We start from the raw sequence: 15,667 nt of genomic DNA, 5'->3' as shown, positions 1-15,667 counted from the left end.
AATTAAGAGGAAGTAAGAATTCAGTATTTGAAAGAACATTTAATGTATAAAGCCGGTATCGAATATACTTTTATAGGTTTTTTCAGTTAATGCATTCAAGGCAAATGATAATAAATTACTATATTCTTTAAAAGAGTAATTATCTATTTTAACTAACCGACTATATCTAGTTGTATTATATATCGGTGCTATTTCATTGTCTCTTAACGTTGAGTTTTAAATATAGAAAAAATTCAACTCTTCGTCTATTATCTTTCATAATTTGATTTATATAGTATGACAACCATAAAATATTAAATGTAAAATATTGTATTTTTTCATTATTTTATAAATCTGATTTCCATCAGTTTTAAGTCTTTCGCTAGGTGCTTTTGTCTATCCGCTGTCCTATTCGCCAATTTCATAAAATTCCGCTCATTTAAATCTTAAGTTATATATAATACATATACTCTTTACTCTAAATATGCGCATGCGCCGTTACGTTACAAGCAGTTTATGAAATTACAATTTAAGCTAAGTTTTTTTAATTATGCATTGCCTATCCTTTTATATGGCTGACTGCCTTGCATCCATTTTGTTTGATGTGTAAATATGTTGTAACAGTATAGAAGCCGACAACAAATATTTACAAGAAAAAAATCAAAACAAAGCCATTTATGCAATATTTGTATTAACATATTCATTAATGTTCCTTCCCGCACAAATTAAAATTGTGTTATGCAAAATTATAGGAATTATTAACGCAAGAACTTGACGAACTGCTACAATCGCTCTCAACCGTCGAGGATGGCATTGGAAATATGAACTACAGCAGCTTGGAAGGCATGCTACAGGGACTGAAGGTAATAAAATCTTTGACTATATACGTCTCGCATACGTAGAGAACTGTAAAGCAGCAATCTAACAAACGAATTGTTTGGATGCACGTGTTCGACTTGCAATCTTTAACAATAACACCAATATTTCGTAGATTTACTTACTACTTAGTACTACTCACACTGTAAATACACTAGTTGATTAATTGAATTTTTATTATTTTTGAAACGATTAATGGATGCTGGCGTGTGTCACACAAATTAAATAACACAATCGCATCATTCCATAAACAATCGTACATTTCAAACTCGAATAGATAGTGAAATCTTTCTAGTATAATTTGTGTAGAAACGTTAGAAATGTCTATATTCAAGTAGTCAAGCCTTTGCAGTCGTACAATTACTTTTTATTCTAGGTCGAAATATATTTTCAGTTTTTATTATTATTGCCGATTAACAGTTTGTTAAATGAATTATGTTGTTTTGCCCGGTGCACAGCTAATCCAAGACAATCTGGAAGTACACGAGAAAGAAGCACGCAACCTCAAGGAACAAGCGAAGGCATTGCCCACAGATCCGGCTACCGAGCGTCTGCTTAACGAAACTACAGATCGAATTGATCTGCTTTTGCGACGCACACAGCAAGGCATCACCATGATAGCCGTAAGTCATTAATAAATTCATACTATTGCCACACAATTATTAATTACTTTTGTGTTTGCAGAACGCAATGCATGGTCAAAAGAAGCGCGAGCAGGAGATCGATGAGTATCAGCGTCATTTATTGGAACTCGAACGGTGGATCAACGAAGTATCCGCCGAACTGGCCTCGTTTGAGACAACGCCCGAGAGCACCAACGATGAACTTGTGCTCAAGACACAGGTCGAACGCAGCCAGCAATTATTGCGCACGTTAAAGGAGCGCCAGCAGTCTATGGATGATTTGGTTGAGCAGACACGTCAATTGCAGGGCCAACCCGATGTGGCTCCTTTGGCCGATACACTTATGGAACAGCTCCAGAGCATAATCATCATATTGCGTGAGCAAATCACTGTGGCGACCACACGTATCTTCACTATTGAGAAACGCATCGTGGAGCTGCGCAAGGCCAAGAGCGATGATGCTCAGCGACAGCGTGTGCTGGAGGATGCCAAGATTCAGCCACCAATTAGCACTCATACGGCACCTGAATCAATCGAATCCAACGAGAACACAATTGATTCCAGCTCGATGCCTGAGGAGGAAGTCAAACCAACCGGCATCTATGTGGAGACGCAGACATCATTCAGTGAACGACAGCCAGAGCAACAGTTGCCACAACAGCCTGTTCAACCACAGATAACCACTAGTAATGTGGAGGCCCAAACAAGTTTCCAGGAACCTCTGCCAGTGGCGCCCGTTGAAACAGCTGAAGTGGCACTGCAAACGCTAAAGGAACGTCCACCAACTGAGAACATAATGGTGACGCAGACACTGCAGGATGGCCAACAGACGATACAGATTGATACGACTCTGAACAAGCATGTCGATGAGACACCCGAGAATGTGGAGATCGAGGCGCGTTATCATCAGCAGCCCAAGGGCGATGTTGACCGTGCCACCGAGTTGATACTGAAAAATGTACCTCAGGCATTCGAAACTACATTCGTGGAGCCCGATGACACAACCACCGAGGTGGTTGTTGGTGCAGATGGCACCAAGCATATTGTTGTGAAGAAGATCACAACTCGTACGCGTCAACAAATCGTGCAACAACAACAGATCAGCTCCATCGAGACTGTCAGCGATGCCGATGGCAACATTGAAGTAAAGTCTACTGGTCAAATCAATTTGGAGAATGTGCAGAACACAGATACCATTGCTGATCCCCAACAGAGCAGTGTACGCACTGTGATCACACAGCAGACAAGAGGCACACTTCTGGATGGCTCTCAGCCTGATACGGTAACTGTTAGCGAGTTCGAAACCGAGCCAGTGATTGAGCAATATGAGCAGCTGATGAGTCCTGATACCGAAGGCAAATTGCAACCATTCCGTGCCGAAGCTGGACAGTCTGACCTGGAGACACACGGCAGCATACGCACCGTGATGCAGCAGGTGACGCGCAAGGTTATACGCAAAACACGCAAGATTATCAAGCATGTGACAATCGTTAACGGAAAGGAGCATGTGACTGAGGAAATTGTTGAGGAGCCAGAAGAGATTGAGGTCACGGAAGAGGAGACATCACCGCATGTGAATATCAACATAGTGCGAACGGTGAATGGCAAAGTGGTGAGTGAAGAGGAGTTCCAGCGTTTGATGCAGGAGCCAGGTGTCGTCATCGAAGAAGTTGCGACGGACCTGTCCCAATCAGAGACAGTGGAACCGCAGCAACAGGTATTTGATATTGAGTCTATCAACATCAGCACCACAACAACAACACAACCAGAACAACAACCAGAACCACAACAACAACTCGATATACAGACAGCACCAACAACAACTACAACCATTACAACAACAACCAAAACAACTGAAACGACTAAAGAAGCACCTGTAGAATTGTCAGCACCTCAAGTAGACATTGAAGAAACCGTAGAAGTTGCAACTACCAGTCCCGTTAATGTTACAGCAGCGGAAGTAACTACAACTACAACAACAACGACTAGCACAACAACTACAACTACAATTCCACAAGAAATCCCAACAACAACACCAATAGAGACTGAAATAGAGACCAAGACAGAGAGTGAGATCGAAATTGAGCCTGTGGTTGAAGATATCAATGAAATTTGGCCAGTCGAACATCATCTGAATCCCACAAACATTGAATTCTCTGATCATGAAACCACACTCATTCGACAGACAGCTGGCGGTCTACCAGCTGAAGATCCTTCCATGCCAGTTGATACCATTTGGCCAACAAGTCCCGAAACTGGCAATTCTGTCTCTCTCGAATCCTATGAATTTGAACCAACATCCCCAAGACCTGAGACTGAACAACCTCAAGTTGAGGAGGAGCCACAAATACCTAAAAAGACTGACACGGAAGCCTTCCTGCAAGCAGAACAAGCACAAGCTGACCCTATTAAGGAACAGCCCCAGACTACAGCAGCAATTGCAACTTCAGAATCACCAGTTATTTCTGAAATTGTCGAAACGAAGCCGCCCCAAACTGATGTGCGTGTGGCAACTCAACTGTTCATTTCTGGCGAGGCAGCTGATGCCGAATCCCCACGTAAAACCTACCAGATCACAGCACCTTCGGTGGCTACAGCTGCCGGAGTTGGTGTACTAAAGGTGGCTATGGATGTGGCAGAACCGGCAGCACAACTGCCCGGCAAGGTTACTATGTCCATTGTAGAAACTGTTGTTGCCTCGACCCCAGATCGTGATGATGACGCTAGTACCAAGCGAAGTCGAAAGAAAAAGAAGAGAAGAGATTCGGAACCTGTCGAAGATCTTACACAACCAAAGACTGAACCCAAAGTGGAAGCTTTGCCCGAGCCGATTCCTGTTTCCGATATCGAAGCGGAGTCTGTGCATGAAACTGGCTACGAAGCCGAAGAAAAGACTGTTGCCGATGACGATGATTCCACGGATTCGAAGAAGAAACGCCGCAAGAAGAAGAAGCAGCAAAAGGAAAAAGCTGAGGAAGAAGATTCACATGCACCCATCTCTTCCGACAACTCGCCACGTGACGACACCGCTAGCATTGAATCGGAGGGCAAGGTGCGTCATGAATCGATTGTGCAGATCAGCGATGAGAGTAACTTGTCCAGCATCGACATTGATACAACCGTCAAAGTGATTGAGGATGCAGTTATTACTTCACCTTCGGAGTCGCCACGCCAACCATTCACTGAACTGGTTATCCCAACAGAAGTCGTTGAGCTCGCACTCGTCGAGGACGTGGAGCAGCAGACGACACCACGTGTGCCAACACCAACAGCTGTAGAAGTCGAGCAAGAGATTAAATCCTCGCAGACATCGCCACAGCATCAGCCACAGCTCGATGAGACGGCAGTGCAAACCAGTCTGGATGTGCAACCCGACAATCAGGAAAATGAATCCCAAACACTGATTGTGGAGATTACGGAAACCGAAGCTCAGACGACGCCACGTACGCAGGACGAGCAGCCGGAGCCAGTAGAAGTCTCGACAACAGAAATCCAAACCGATGTCAGCGGCCAACCCCGCGAGACTGTCGAGATATCCAGTCAAACAATTGTGACAACCACCATTGAAAAGGAGTTGCAAACAACGCCTAAGGAATCTCCACGTGATGTTGAGCCCAGGAGTGAACAAGTGGTGCCATCGCTGGTTAACGATTTGGTTAAGGATATGACCATTGATTTGCCAGTACCCACTACAGAGCAGTCCACGTTCACAGAAGTGACGACCACAACGGAGACGCAAATGCAAACAATGACACCGGAGCCCACAGAGCAATTGATGGCTGCCAACACTGTGGAACCTGTCGAGGTGAACGATGTACTTGTGCAGACCACACCGAGACAGGATAGCCCGCAACAGCCAGCTTCCCTGGAAGACAGCTCACTCACTACCACATCCATTTCGGAACCATACGAGCTGGAGGTGCGTACCACAGTGGCCATACCACCTGACTCGGATACATCCGTGGTGGAGCCAACTTTGTATGAGTACACCCAAACAATTGAGCTGCCCAAGCCGGAGAAGCCCAGCAAAAAGGGCAAAAAAGCCAAGAAGGATGCCAAGGAGCCACCAGCAGTGCCAGAAGTGGATCAACAAATCAGTGTTACAGTTGAGATTGCACCTGAGCTGTTGTCGGAATCGGGCATTGTAATCTCCACCAACCAGCAAGTGGAAGAGGTGCCATGTGTGCCACCTACAGTCGAACCAATTGAGCCCGCTGAGAGCGGTGCGCAGAAACCACAAAGGGTTCAGCTGCAAATCACCAAAACAACGGTTTACGACGAGTATCCCGATCTGCCAGTGCACATCACCGAGCAGAATAAGGTAAGCATTGCCTCGCAGCAGCAACAGAGCAGCAGCAGCAAGTCACGCACTGGACCCACCTCGTCAGTAACCATTGAAGAGGTTGCCTCGCCCACCGAGGAGCTGATTGTGCCCATCACACCGGGCCCCGATGTCAATCAAGAAAACATTTGGGTCGCACCCACGAGCAACGTTAATGTGGCGCCGACTCCGCTAGATGCTTCACAAGCGCTAATCATGAGCGAGAGCCTGCAGCTTTATCCGGGCAACAAGCAGCAACAGCAGCCGCAAGTGTTGTGGACTGAAACTAAGGAGGCCATTGATAATCGTATCAGGCATCTGAAACAAGCCTCACCACAGCAGCAAACACCGCTAAGCGATGTGCTGCACTTGGCAACACTGTCCGAGCAGATTAAGCAAGTGCCCAGTGAACAGCGCCTAGTAGAGGTCAACGATGGGTTACAGTCTTTGGATGCGGCCATTCGCAGTGGTGACAAAACCATCATACACACTACTGTTATCACGGTCATTGAAAAGGTCTCAACCTGGCTGGAAACGATCGAGTATCGTGTCTATTTGATACGTCAGAACTCAAATGAAGGTCCTTCCGAACAGAAGCTGAGCAACTACAATACACTGAACGATGAGTTGCATGCCATCAAACACAATGTTCAAACATTGGAGGGGCAACTGCAGCACGTTGACAAACCATTGGGTGAGGAGCTCTTGCAATGTGTGGACACACTAAAGGAGCATGTGGATGCAGTGCAGCAGGTGACGCAGCAGAATCAAGAGCAAGACAGCAATGATCTTGACAAGTGGCACAACTTTGAGCTGCTCTTCCACGAAGTGACTGTCATGCAGGAACAACTGCAGCTTCGCTACGAGCAGGCAATCAGCCAAGAGCATCCGCTCTCCGTGAAGCTGGCCATACTTAATGAGCTTGAGCAGCAGCACGCAGGTTGCCAACAGCCGTTGGCTGAGCTCATGCAGACGGCACGCTTTGTGCAACGCGATTTCCCCGGCAAGAAGATGCCCCAGGATGTGCACGCCGCTTACGAGGCGAGCATGAACATTGGCAACAGCATCGAGGCGGAGCGCGATCGTCTGCTGCAACTGCAATCCCTGGCCGAGGAGTACGAGCAAACGCTGAAGGAGTTCACCAACATCACAGTATTAGCCGACAAGATGATGGAGAGTCCGATTGTATCCAGTTCGCTGGAGCAGCTGAACAACGAGGTGCAGAAACAACGCAAGTTCTTTGTCAATCTCAGCCATTGCCGGGCCATGCTCGAGTCTTTGGAGGAGAACATTGACAGCGAGACGCGTGAGAAGCACTCGGAACTGCACAAGGAACTCTATCAGAAGGCCACACAGCTGTTGGAGCGCGCCTCAGAACGTTCCTCGAAGCTGGTGCAAGCCGCTTCCCGCTGGACTGTGCTGGAGAAGGGCATGCGTGATGAGTTGCAGTGGCTACAGGTGGCACAACAACGTGTGCCAGATCTCTCGGCTGTAACTTCCGCCGATTACGATCAATATGCCACGCTCTATCAATCGCTGAGCAATGACATCTCGCATCACTATGTGAAGATGACCCAACTCTCGGGCATAGCCAACAAACTGCAATTGCTGGTCCAAGCACCAAATCTGGTGGAGGAAACGAACGAGGCGCTGATTGTATTGTTGAAGCTGCGCGAAGAAGTTGCACTATATCTGCATCGCCTGTTGATCTTCAAGGAAATCTGGGTGCAGTACGAACAACAGACCGACAAAATGGAGGCATTCGTACGCGAAGCGGAGCAGGAATTGCGTCAAATCCAAATACCCACGAAACCCACAGAGGAGCCCATACCACATATGCGTCAGTTCTGGGAGATCAAGGCACGCTTTGAGCTCCACAACAACATACGCAATGAGGCAGGACACAGTTTGGAGAAATCTCTAAAGGTTATTCCATTGGCCGATGAGATGCTGCAACGACAATTCCATGCCCAGCTCGAGGATCGCTGGCAAGCCGTGGCCCAGGCCATCGAGCTCATCCAGCACAATATTGTGGAGTGCCTCTCCTCGGAAGATATGCCGCCCGATGAGAAACTGAAGTTGGTCGAACGTGAATTGCAGGAAATCTACCTGACCATGACCAGCATGAAGGGTGTTATCAAGAACGAGGAGGAACTCAGTCTGTACATTGAGCGGGTTCAAGTGCTGCGCACTCGCGTCGGCTTCATTGGCAACGAACTGGGTCGCATTGGCCTCCAGGAGCCTGCGATTGAGCCCGAGAAGGTGGGCGAACTCTTTGCTCTGTCTCACAAGATTACCACACAGATTGCTGAGGAACTCGAATTTGCTTCCGTGCTGCGCGATCAGCTGCAGGCCATACACGAAGGCATCAGCAATCAGCGCAAACATCAGGCCAAGATCTCGGTCATACTCGATGAATGCGAGGCGGCCGAACGTCAAGGAGCCGATGTGATCGAGAAGGCCGTTGCCGATTGCCAGGCAGCCGGTGAAGAACTCGTTAACAGTTGGCAGGAAATAATGCGTATACGCCAAATGCTCCACACGCTGCCCATGCGTCTGAAGATGTCCGTGTCGCCTGTGAAACTGGAACGTGACATATCGCAACTGCAAGATGATCATGCTTTCCTCGAGAGCAAGTGCACCAATATCATGGCCATACTACGCAATCGTTTGGCTATCTGGCTGCGCTACGAGCGACAGTTGGAGCTGGTGCATGGCTCTGTGCAGGAGACGGACTTTATGATGGAACTGATACGTGTCCACGGACAGGTTGACTACGAACGCCTGCGCAAGGCCACCGAGAGATTGGAGGTAAGTTTCCAGTTGAAATTCAGCAAATTTTATAGCAGTCTATACTACCTGCGCAGCATAACAAGACATGCTCAACATTGTCCGCTTATCTGCAGAAATGCAATAAAAACCGCGAGCGTCTTCTGCCTGCGTTCAGTTAAACGTGAACATTCGCAGCATTCACAACATTCACTTCAAATAACAGAACCTTAAAATTATTGAAAGATTTAATTATAAATTCAAGGATAAGGATAGATAATCATAATATTAATTAATTTATTAATATCAAACATTTACAAGTAAATAATTGAGCATTGAAAATCAAAAACTCAGCGCTATTTAAAAACGCCCCAAACCCGCACGCGTTTTTAATGTGCCTTACAAAAAACGCGCGCATGTTTTAAAATCGTTACCGAAGACAAGCACACAAAGCTTTGCAATCAGCTGCAAAGTGTTCGTATGTGAAAAGCTTCTGTTGTAAAGCTTTCGTGCACGTTTTGCTTTACGTTGCGTTTTGTGTGGCGGCAGAGCCACAGTCGACGTTAGCTTCGAAACGCGCGCATGTCGTCGTCGCGTTAATTGTCGCTCCCAAAAAACAAACAATATTTCGACTAGTCGCGCTATCAACAACTGACTCTCTCTTCATTCCCGTTCTGTCTCTCGCTTCAACGCAGGGCTTGGCTGGTGATCTGCATAATCGAGAGCAATTGCTGGACGAGCTTAAGGGCGCCGCAAAGCCATTGATCGAGAGCTGTGATGTCCAGATAGTCGAGCAAATTGAGTCGGCCGTACAGGATGCAGTAGTCGCCTGGAATGATACCACGGATAATCTGCAACAGCTTTGCACACGCTATCAGCGAGCCGTTGAGCTTTGGGATAAATATCGTAACGCGTCGGCGGCGGTCAAGAGTTGCATTGAACAACAAATGGATAGCGTAAAGTCGCTCGAGCAGCCCTTGGATGCCATGCAACATGCCAAGGTAAGCAAACATTAAGTATACGTATTATATAGGGGAATAGATTAAAGGTATGTGGGAGTGTTTGCTCCACTTGTGCCCGTTTTAATTACCTTTTGATTTTGGCGGGCCACCAAGAAGAAGTAACGACAGCGTTTAATTACCAACCTCTGCTCTGACCGGCACCATGCATAAGGCATCAGGCAGAAGGCAGCAGGTTGTAATTACATTGATTTTCAGCCGTAACACTCAGCCCAATCAATTTTGGGCGCGTCACTGTAATCGCTGGTAATAGCCACCGTGTTGTTGGACTAACTTTGCTGTAAACACTCACACACAGATACACGACTGCGTATGTTGGCTTGTTTGTGTCATAAATTATTTTGTTTGACACAAATAGAGACAGAGCCGGGCAGACGGAAAGGCGGACAGAGCCGACTGAGCGACCGACGGACACACACATGGACAAAGGGGCAGCAATTTTTCGAGTTTCGTTTCGATTTTCGGTTTTTATTTGCTTTAAAAATTAACGCATAGTTTTGTTATTTATATTTATTGATCATTAGGGTCATTATAAGAGGCCAACAACAACAACAACGACAACAGCAAATATGCTGTAATTATTTTTCCAACTGTCGCTTCACATGGAAACGAAGTTTATCAACCCGACTGTGAACAGAGTCGTAAGCTCTCTATATTTATATAGCTGCTTTATCTCTCTCCACAGTCAAAAAATGAAAAAAATACGAGAAATTATATAGGAATGCCACATACATTAACACATGCCCTAAGCTTGTCCGAGCTAAAGATAAATGTAAAAACGTATTTCTTCACTTTTTCGGCTCACAACCAAAAATCGCGAAGGTCAAAACGCAAAGCGTTTGTTTGCTTATGTTCTGAGTTTCTTGTTGTGATAAAGCATGAATATTTTACAGATGATATCATAGGGCATCCGACATGCGTCGTTGTTGTCGCTGTCGTCTTGCCCTTTTAGATTGAGCACTGCACACACATAGAACACTATGTGAGCTCGTTATTTAAATAGATCTTTGGCTGCTCTAGCTGCGGGCGACCTGTTTTCTAAATTGAAATTGAAATTGTAAATGAAACCGAAAGTGCACTCGACGTGCTAATTACGTAGAGAAACGGGAACGAAACACGAAGAGAAACAATGAGTGTTGGCAATTGATAAGAAACATTAAGGGGGATTGACTGACGCGACCGGCTTAAGCTAAAAATAACAAACAAAAAAAAAAGAAATGACAATTGCCTTTGCACTAAGTATCTAAAAACGTGTTGAAGAACTTCAGATATACTTCTAATCGTTTGTATTTCTAAATTCTTCTTTATTATCATTAGAAACGAACTTATCATTAATATCTTTTCCTTCAATACAGGTCTGTCAAGACAATCTCACCACACAGAATGATCGTCTGTTGGAACTGCGCGACATTGTCGCCAAAATCGCCGCAGATGTTGGCCTGGATGCCTCATCGTTGATGCAAGGTGAACTCGATGCGTTGGGTCAGCGTTTGGCCGAATGCAAGGATGCGATAACGACGCTGGCAAACGTGGCCGACACACAAGACAAGGAGCGCAAACAACTCGACAAGGAGGTGACACAGGCCAAGGTCTACTTCAACAATGTGCAGCAGGTGAGTGCAGCCAAGGGACTAAACCTCGAAATCTCAAATCCCAGAAGGGGCGCCACACATCTACAATAATGTGCAGCTCATGGCATCTATCGATTAGAAAGTGTTTGGCTGATTTGCATATGTTAGGGCTAGCGTGTGGAAATTCCCACCCGGGCGACAACTACAAAGCAACAAAGCAACAACAAATGAAAGCATGAAATGAAAAAAAAGAACCGGCAACAGTATGTTAATCCAATACGAAGGACATGCTATTTTAAGTGGGTTAAAAGTTGAAAAACTTTCTCTCCGCGAACAACGCATGTTCGAAGCTAGAACTAAAATTCAAGTCACAGTGGGTTACAACTTCATTATGGTCATTATTGATTGATCAGAGGCGTGCATATATATTGTGGGAGCTTCTTGTGTGCTGGCATATTAAATTTTCCATTGACAAATAACAGACCACTAGCAAAGCGACAGCAACAACAAAGCAACAGCGAGTGTATGAATATTTAAACAAAGCCCTCGCCCAGGCAGACAAACACCGGACAGAGTCGGTCAGCTGGGCAGTCGCGACAATTACAACTGTCATATATGTCCGATGTGCTGAATAGCTAATGATTTTTAACAAATAACGTCCGCAACTGCAGCAGGTATTATCAAGAAAGGTCAGTTAGCTCAATCACTGTGACAGTCAATTGGTTGTGTGGTCAGCTAAATAAACTAAGATTGCATTTGTTGAAAGGGTAATATAGAGAAGGAAAGTTCATTGGATTAAAGATAGGAAGAAATTAGTGAAAAGATGTACAAAGAGTTCTGACGAGTTTTCGATTATTGCATATTCAATGAATGCCAGTTTGACCTTTTAACATATACTCAATCAGTTCATCAATTTGTCTGATAGTTTTGACATTTTTCCTTTTATCTATTGTCTGTATTCAATAACTTATCTTCACATTGCTTTGACCAAGACACATTTGATTAATATTTTCGAGCGTACTCGCACCACTGTGCGCCCATTTGAAATTCACATTGCTAACCAACCAGTCGGTTGTCCCCCACAAGTCTCCCTCCCCTCCACTCTCCTCCCGACACCCGCGCTGGGTGGCCAGACAGTTGAACAACGAGCGCGTGTGTCGCTCGCATGAGGTCATTGCCAGTTGGCGGAAAGAGTTGCCACTGCAAGGTTTTTGTTGTTGCTGTTGCTGTTGCTGTTGTTGCTGCACATTGTGAAGCCGTGCAGTGGCAAATGGTAACTGGAGACAACGGCAGCTGTAGTCGCGTTATGGTTATTAGGGTCATGCTAATTAGCCAAGCACAAAACGTTGCTGCACATTGTGCAGACACCTGTCCAGACCACTAACTAAATTCTGACTTGTTTTTGCAGGATATTGCACGTGGCGAGCCGCAGACGCCCAAGGAGAGCGAAGAGCAGTTGGCCGCACTGCGTGCCCATCTGCAGACACTCGCTCGCACCGAGGAGCAGCTCCGTCAATTGCGCGAACGCCAGCAGAACAACAGCAACCATGTGCTGGCTCCCGCCGATGCCAATGCCGCTGATGATAGCATTCTCGAGGTGTTGGCGCTGTGGCAGAAGATATTCCAGGATACCTTCCAGGAGTATCATCGCCTCTCCACTCGACTGGCACGCACCCAAAACAGCTCGGAAGCGTTGCGCCTGTGGCGTCAATACCTGCAGCATGTGCAATCGTTCCTGGCTTGTGCCATACCCGAGGACTACAGCAGTCTGCGCGAACAGCAACAACTGTGTGCCATCCACCAGAATCTGCTCATCTCTCAACAAAGTGTGCTCTCCGAGACGCCTCTCGAATCGGAACTGTCCGAGCAGTACAAGGCGCTGACGAATCTGCACAACGAGACACTGTCGCGGATTATGCAGCGCAACGATGAACTGGAACAACGTGTGAGCGGCTGGAATGCCTATCGCCAGCAGTTGGCATCGCTGCTCGACTGGCTGCGACAACGCGAAGCCGAGCGCAATGCGCTGCAACTGCGCTACATTCATCTGAAGCGTGTGCCACATCTGAAGGCGCGTCTCGATGCATTGCTGTTGCAGCTGGCACGTGGCGAGCAGCAGAGTGCGGCACTGAAGGCACAGCAGCAACAGTTGCTGCCTTATTGCGACGATGCGCTGGCCACCGCCATGCGCATGGAGCAGGCGAGCATCAATCAGCGTATTAGCAATCTGCGTGCCGCCCTCGAAACCTGGCAGAACTTCCTCAAGCGCATCAAACAGCTGTCCGAATCGTACGATGAACGTGTGCAGCATCTGCAGACGGAGTTCGGCAAGGCACAGCAATTGTTGGATCAGGAAGCCGAACACCCGGCCACACAGCCAGCGGAGATTGAGCAGCGTTTGGGTGCATTGCGGGCGCAGCGTGTCCAACTGGCTGCCCAGGCACCGGCGCTGGAGAGCCTTACGGTCAGTCAGGAGGAGCTGAAGGAGTGCATCAGTCCGCACGACATGAAGGCGATACGTCAGCGCAGCTTCCTGCTTTGGCAGCATCATGCCGACCTCGACTATCAGCTCTCCGTGCTCATCAACTCGATTGAGGAGCGTCTGTCGCTGCTGTCCAATTACCAGACCAGGTACGGACGCATCTCGCAGTGGCTGCGTACTCTCGAGGAGCGTGTGGAGCGCGATGCCGATGTTGCGGCCATGGCCAATCCGGAACAGGCAGCCAAACAGCTTGAGCAGCAGATCAATGGTGAGCTGCAGCTGCGCGATAAGGAACGCGAATGGTTGCTCTCCGCTGGCCGGGAGCTACTCACACTCTATGCGGATGCTTCGCCGCAATCGCAGGAGGTGCGCGGTCAGGTGCAGCAGCAAAGTGATGCGCTCATCGATCGCTGGAATCGTCTCAAATTCCTGTGCAAACAGCGTGCCACCAAGATTGGCGAACTGAAGCAAACGCTGCTGCGTCTTGAGGAACGTATTGCGCTAATCCGTGCCTGGCTCTTTGAGGTGGAATCACAGCTGGACAAACCGTTGAGCTTTGAGAGCTACACGCCAAATGTCATCGAAGCGAAGCTCCACGAACACGAACAAATTCAACGCTCGATTGAGCATCATAGCAGCAATGTAGGTGAGGTCTTGAACCTCGTCGAGATGCTGCTGAACGATGCGGACAGTTGGCGCACCCAGGTCAATACAACTGGCCTGGCATCATCTGCCCAAAATCTGGAGCAACGCTGGAAAAACGTTTGCAGTCAGTCCGCGGATCGCAAGCAACGCATCTTGACCACTTGGAATCTGCTGCAGGAGCTCATAAAGCTGACCACTGAACAAAAATCGTGGGTGGCCAAGCAGGAGTCGCAGCTGTCCAGCTACGAGCGTGATCAGAAGTATGTGAACAAGCAGAAGCTCGAGGAGCGACAGCAGGCACTGCGTGCCAAGCTCCAGGAGCTGGAAATCGAGTCGGTTAATCTGCGTCTACTGGAACAAACGTATGCCAAGCTGACGAGTAGTCCTGGCGTTGAGCCCGAGAACATTCAGAAGCTGACGCTTCCCACCAAGGTGATGGTCAGCAAGTGGCGTCAGCTGACGCCGCGTTTCCAAACGCTGCTCGATGCCATCGACAAGGACGCCAAGGTGATGCGTGACTTTAACAACGCTCAACTGGAACTAACCAAATCCCTGACGAGTATTCAAAAGGCGCTCGAGCAAGTCCCGAATGCGGAGAGCGATGCGACCAACGTTGAACCACAAGCTGTGCTGCAGCGTCTTGAGGGTCTGGAGCGCAAGTTGCAACAGACCGAGCAGCAGGTGCAGCAAGCGGATGCTTTAGGCAAAGAGGCTGAGGTGCGCACCAAGCAACAGCCAGCGCAGCTGAAGCAGTTGCTCAAGCTGATCACAGAGTACACTCTGCTGTGGAAGACGGTGCAGACGCAACTGGTCACCGTGAAGACCACTTGGGCCGCACGTGCAGCCAAGCAATTGGCCGGTGCCGTCAATGAGACACACGCCAGTGTCCAGGTGAACACGCTGTCCCAGCGCAAGCTTCGACAGGCGCAACTGCAGCGGGAAACCTCGATTACGGCCAAGGATGCCTACATCATGGAACTGCAGACGGCGATTACCGAGTGCCGCAACAATCTGGATGAACTGCAGCGCACCATTGTGGACAAGACCCGCAAGCCGGGTCCCCAGAAAATTGCCAAGCTGCTGGGCAATGCCCAATCCTCGACGGAGTTGGTGAAGCATCTTAGCAATCTGCTCGTCACCGAATGCAATGCGGATAATCAAGCGGCGCAAGTGGACACCGTATCAGAGCTAACGTTGCGCTTTGAAACGCTGCAGTCGCAGTGGAAGGCGCGACAACAGCACGATCAGAATGCAAGGTACGTTTTCAATTGGACAGAACTGTCTACTCTCCTTTAGAGACCCTGTTGATGGAGCTACTAATTTAATTTGAATACTTGCAAACTGTCATGTTTATTACATTTCATAATGTTGCTAAAATCTCA

At 47.7% G+C, this 15,667-nt stretch overlaps 1 protein-coding gene across 20 annotated transcripts in view; it reads left to right on the top strand.

Annotated features, from left to right (window-relative positions):
- The window catches only part of LOC117563755 (muscle-specific protein 300 kDa), a 117,043-nt gene that overhangs the window by 97,656 nt on the left and 3,720 nt on the right, over positions 1 to 15,667 (top strand). For 18 of the 20 annotated variants that reach the window (XM_052003292.1, XM_052003295.1, XM_034242243.2 and 15 more), the window contains 6 exons: positions 732 to 842; positions 1,314 to 1,478; positions 1,540 to 8,610; positions 9,264 to 9,569; positions 10,943 to 11,200; positions 12,567 to 15,541. In XM_052003292.1, coding sequence (XP_051859252.1) covers positions 732 to 842; positions 1,314 to 1,478; positions 1,540 to 8,610; positions 9,264 to 9,569; positions 10,943 to 11,200; positions 12,567 to 15,541 — 10,886 coding nt within the window. The remainder of the gene's footprint in view (positions 1 to 731; positions 843 to 1,313; positions 1,479 to 1,539; positions 8,611 to 9,263; positions 9,570 to 10,942; positions 11,201 to 12,566; positions 15,542 to 15,667) is intronic. The other 2 variants (XM_034242241.2, XM_034242258.2) reach the window with 1 other exon arrangement.

Source organism: Drosophila albomicans, chromosome 2L (genome assembly GCF_009650485.2).
Source record: "Drosophila albomicans strain 15112-1751.03 chromosome 2L, ASM965048v2, whole genome shotgun sequence".
Lineage (NCBI taxonomy): Eukaryota > Metazoa > Arthropoda > Insecta > Diptera > Drosophilidae > Drosophila > Drosophila albomicans.
This window is presented reverse-complemented; position numbering and strand designations above follow the sequence as displayed.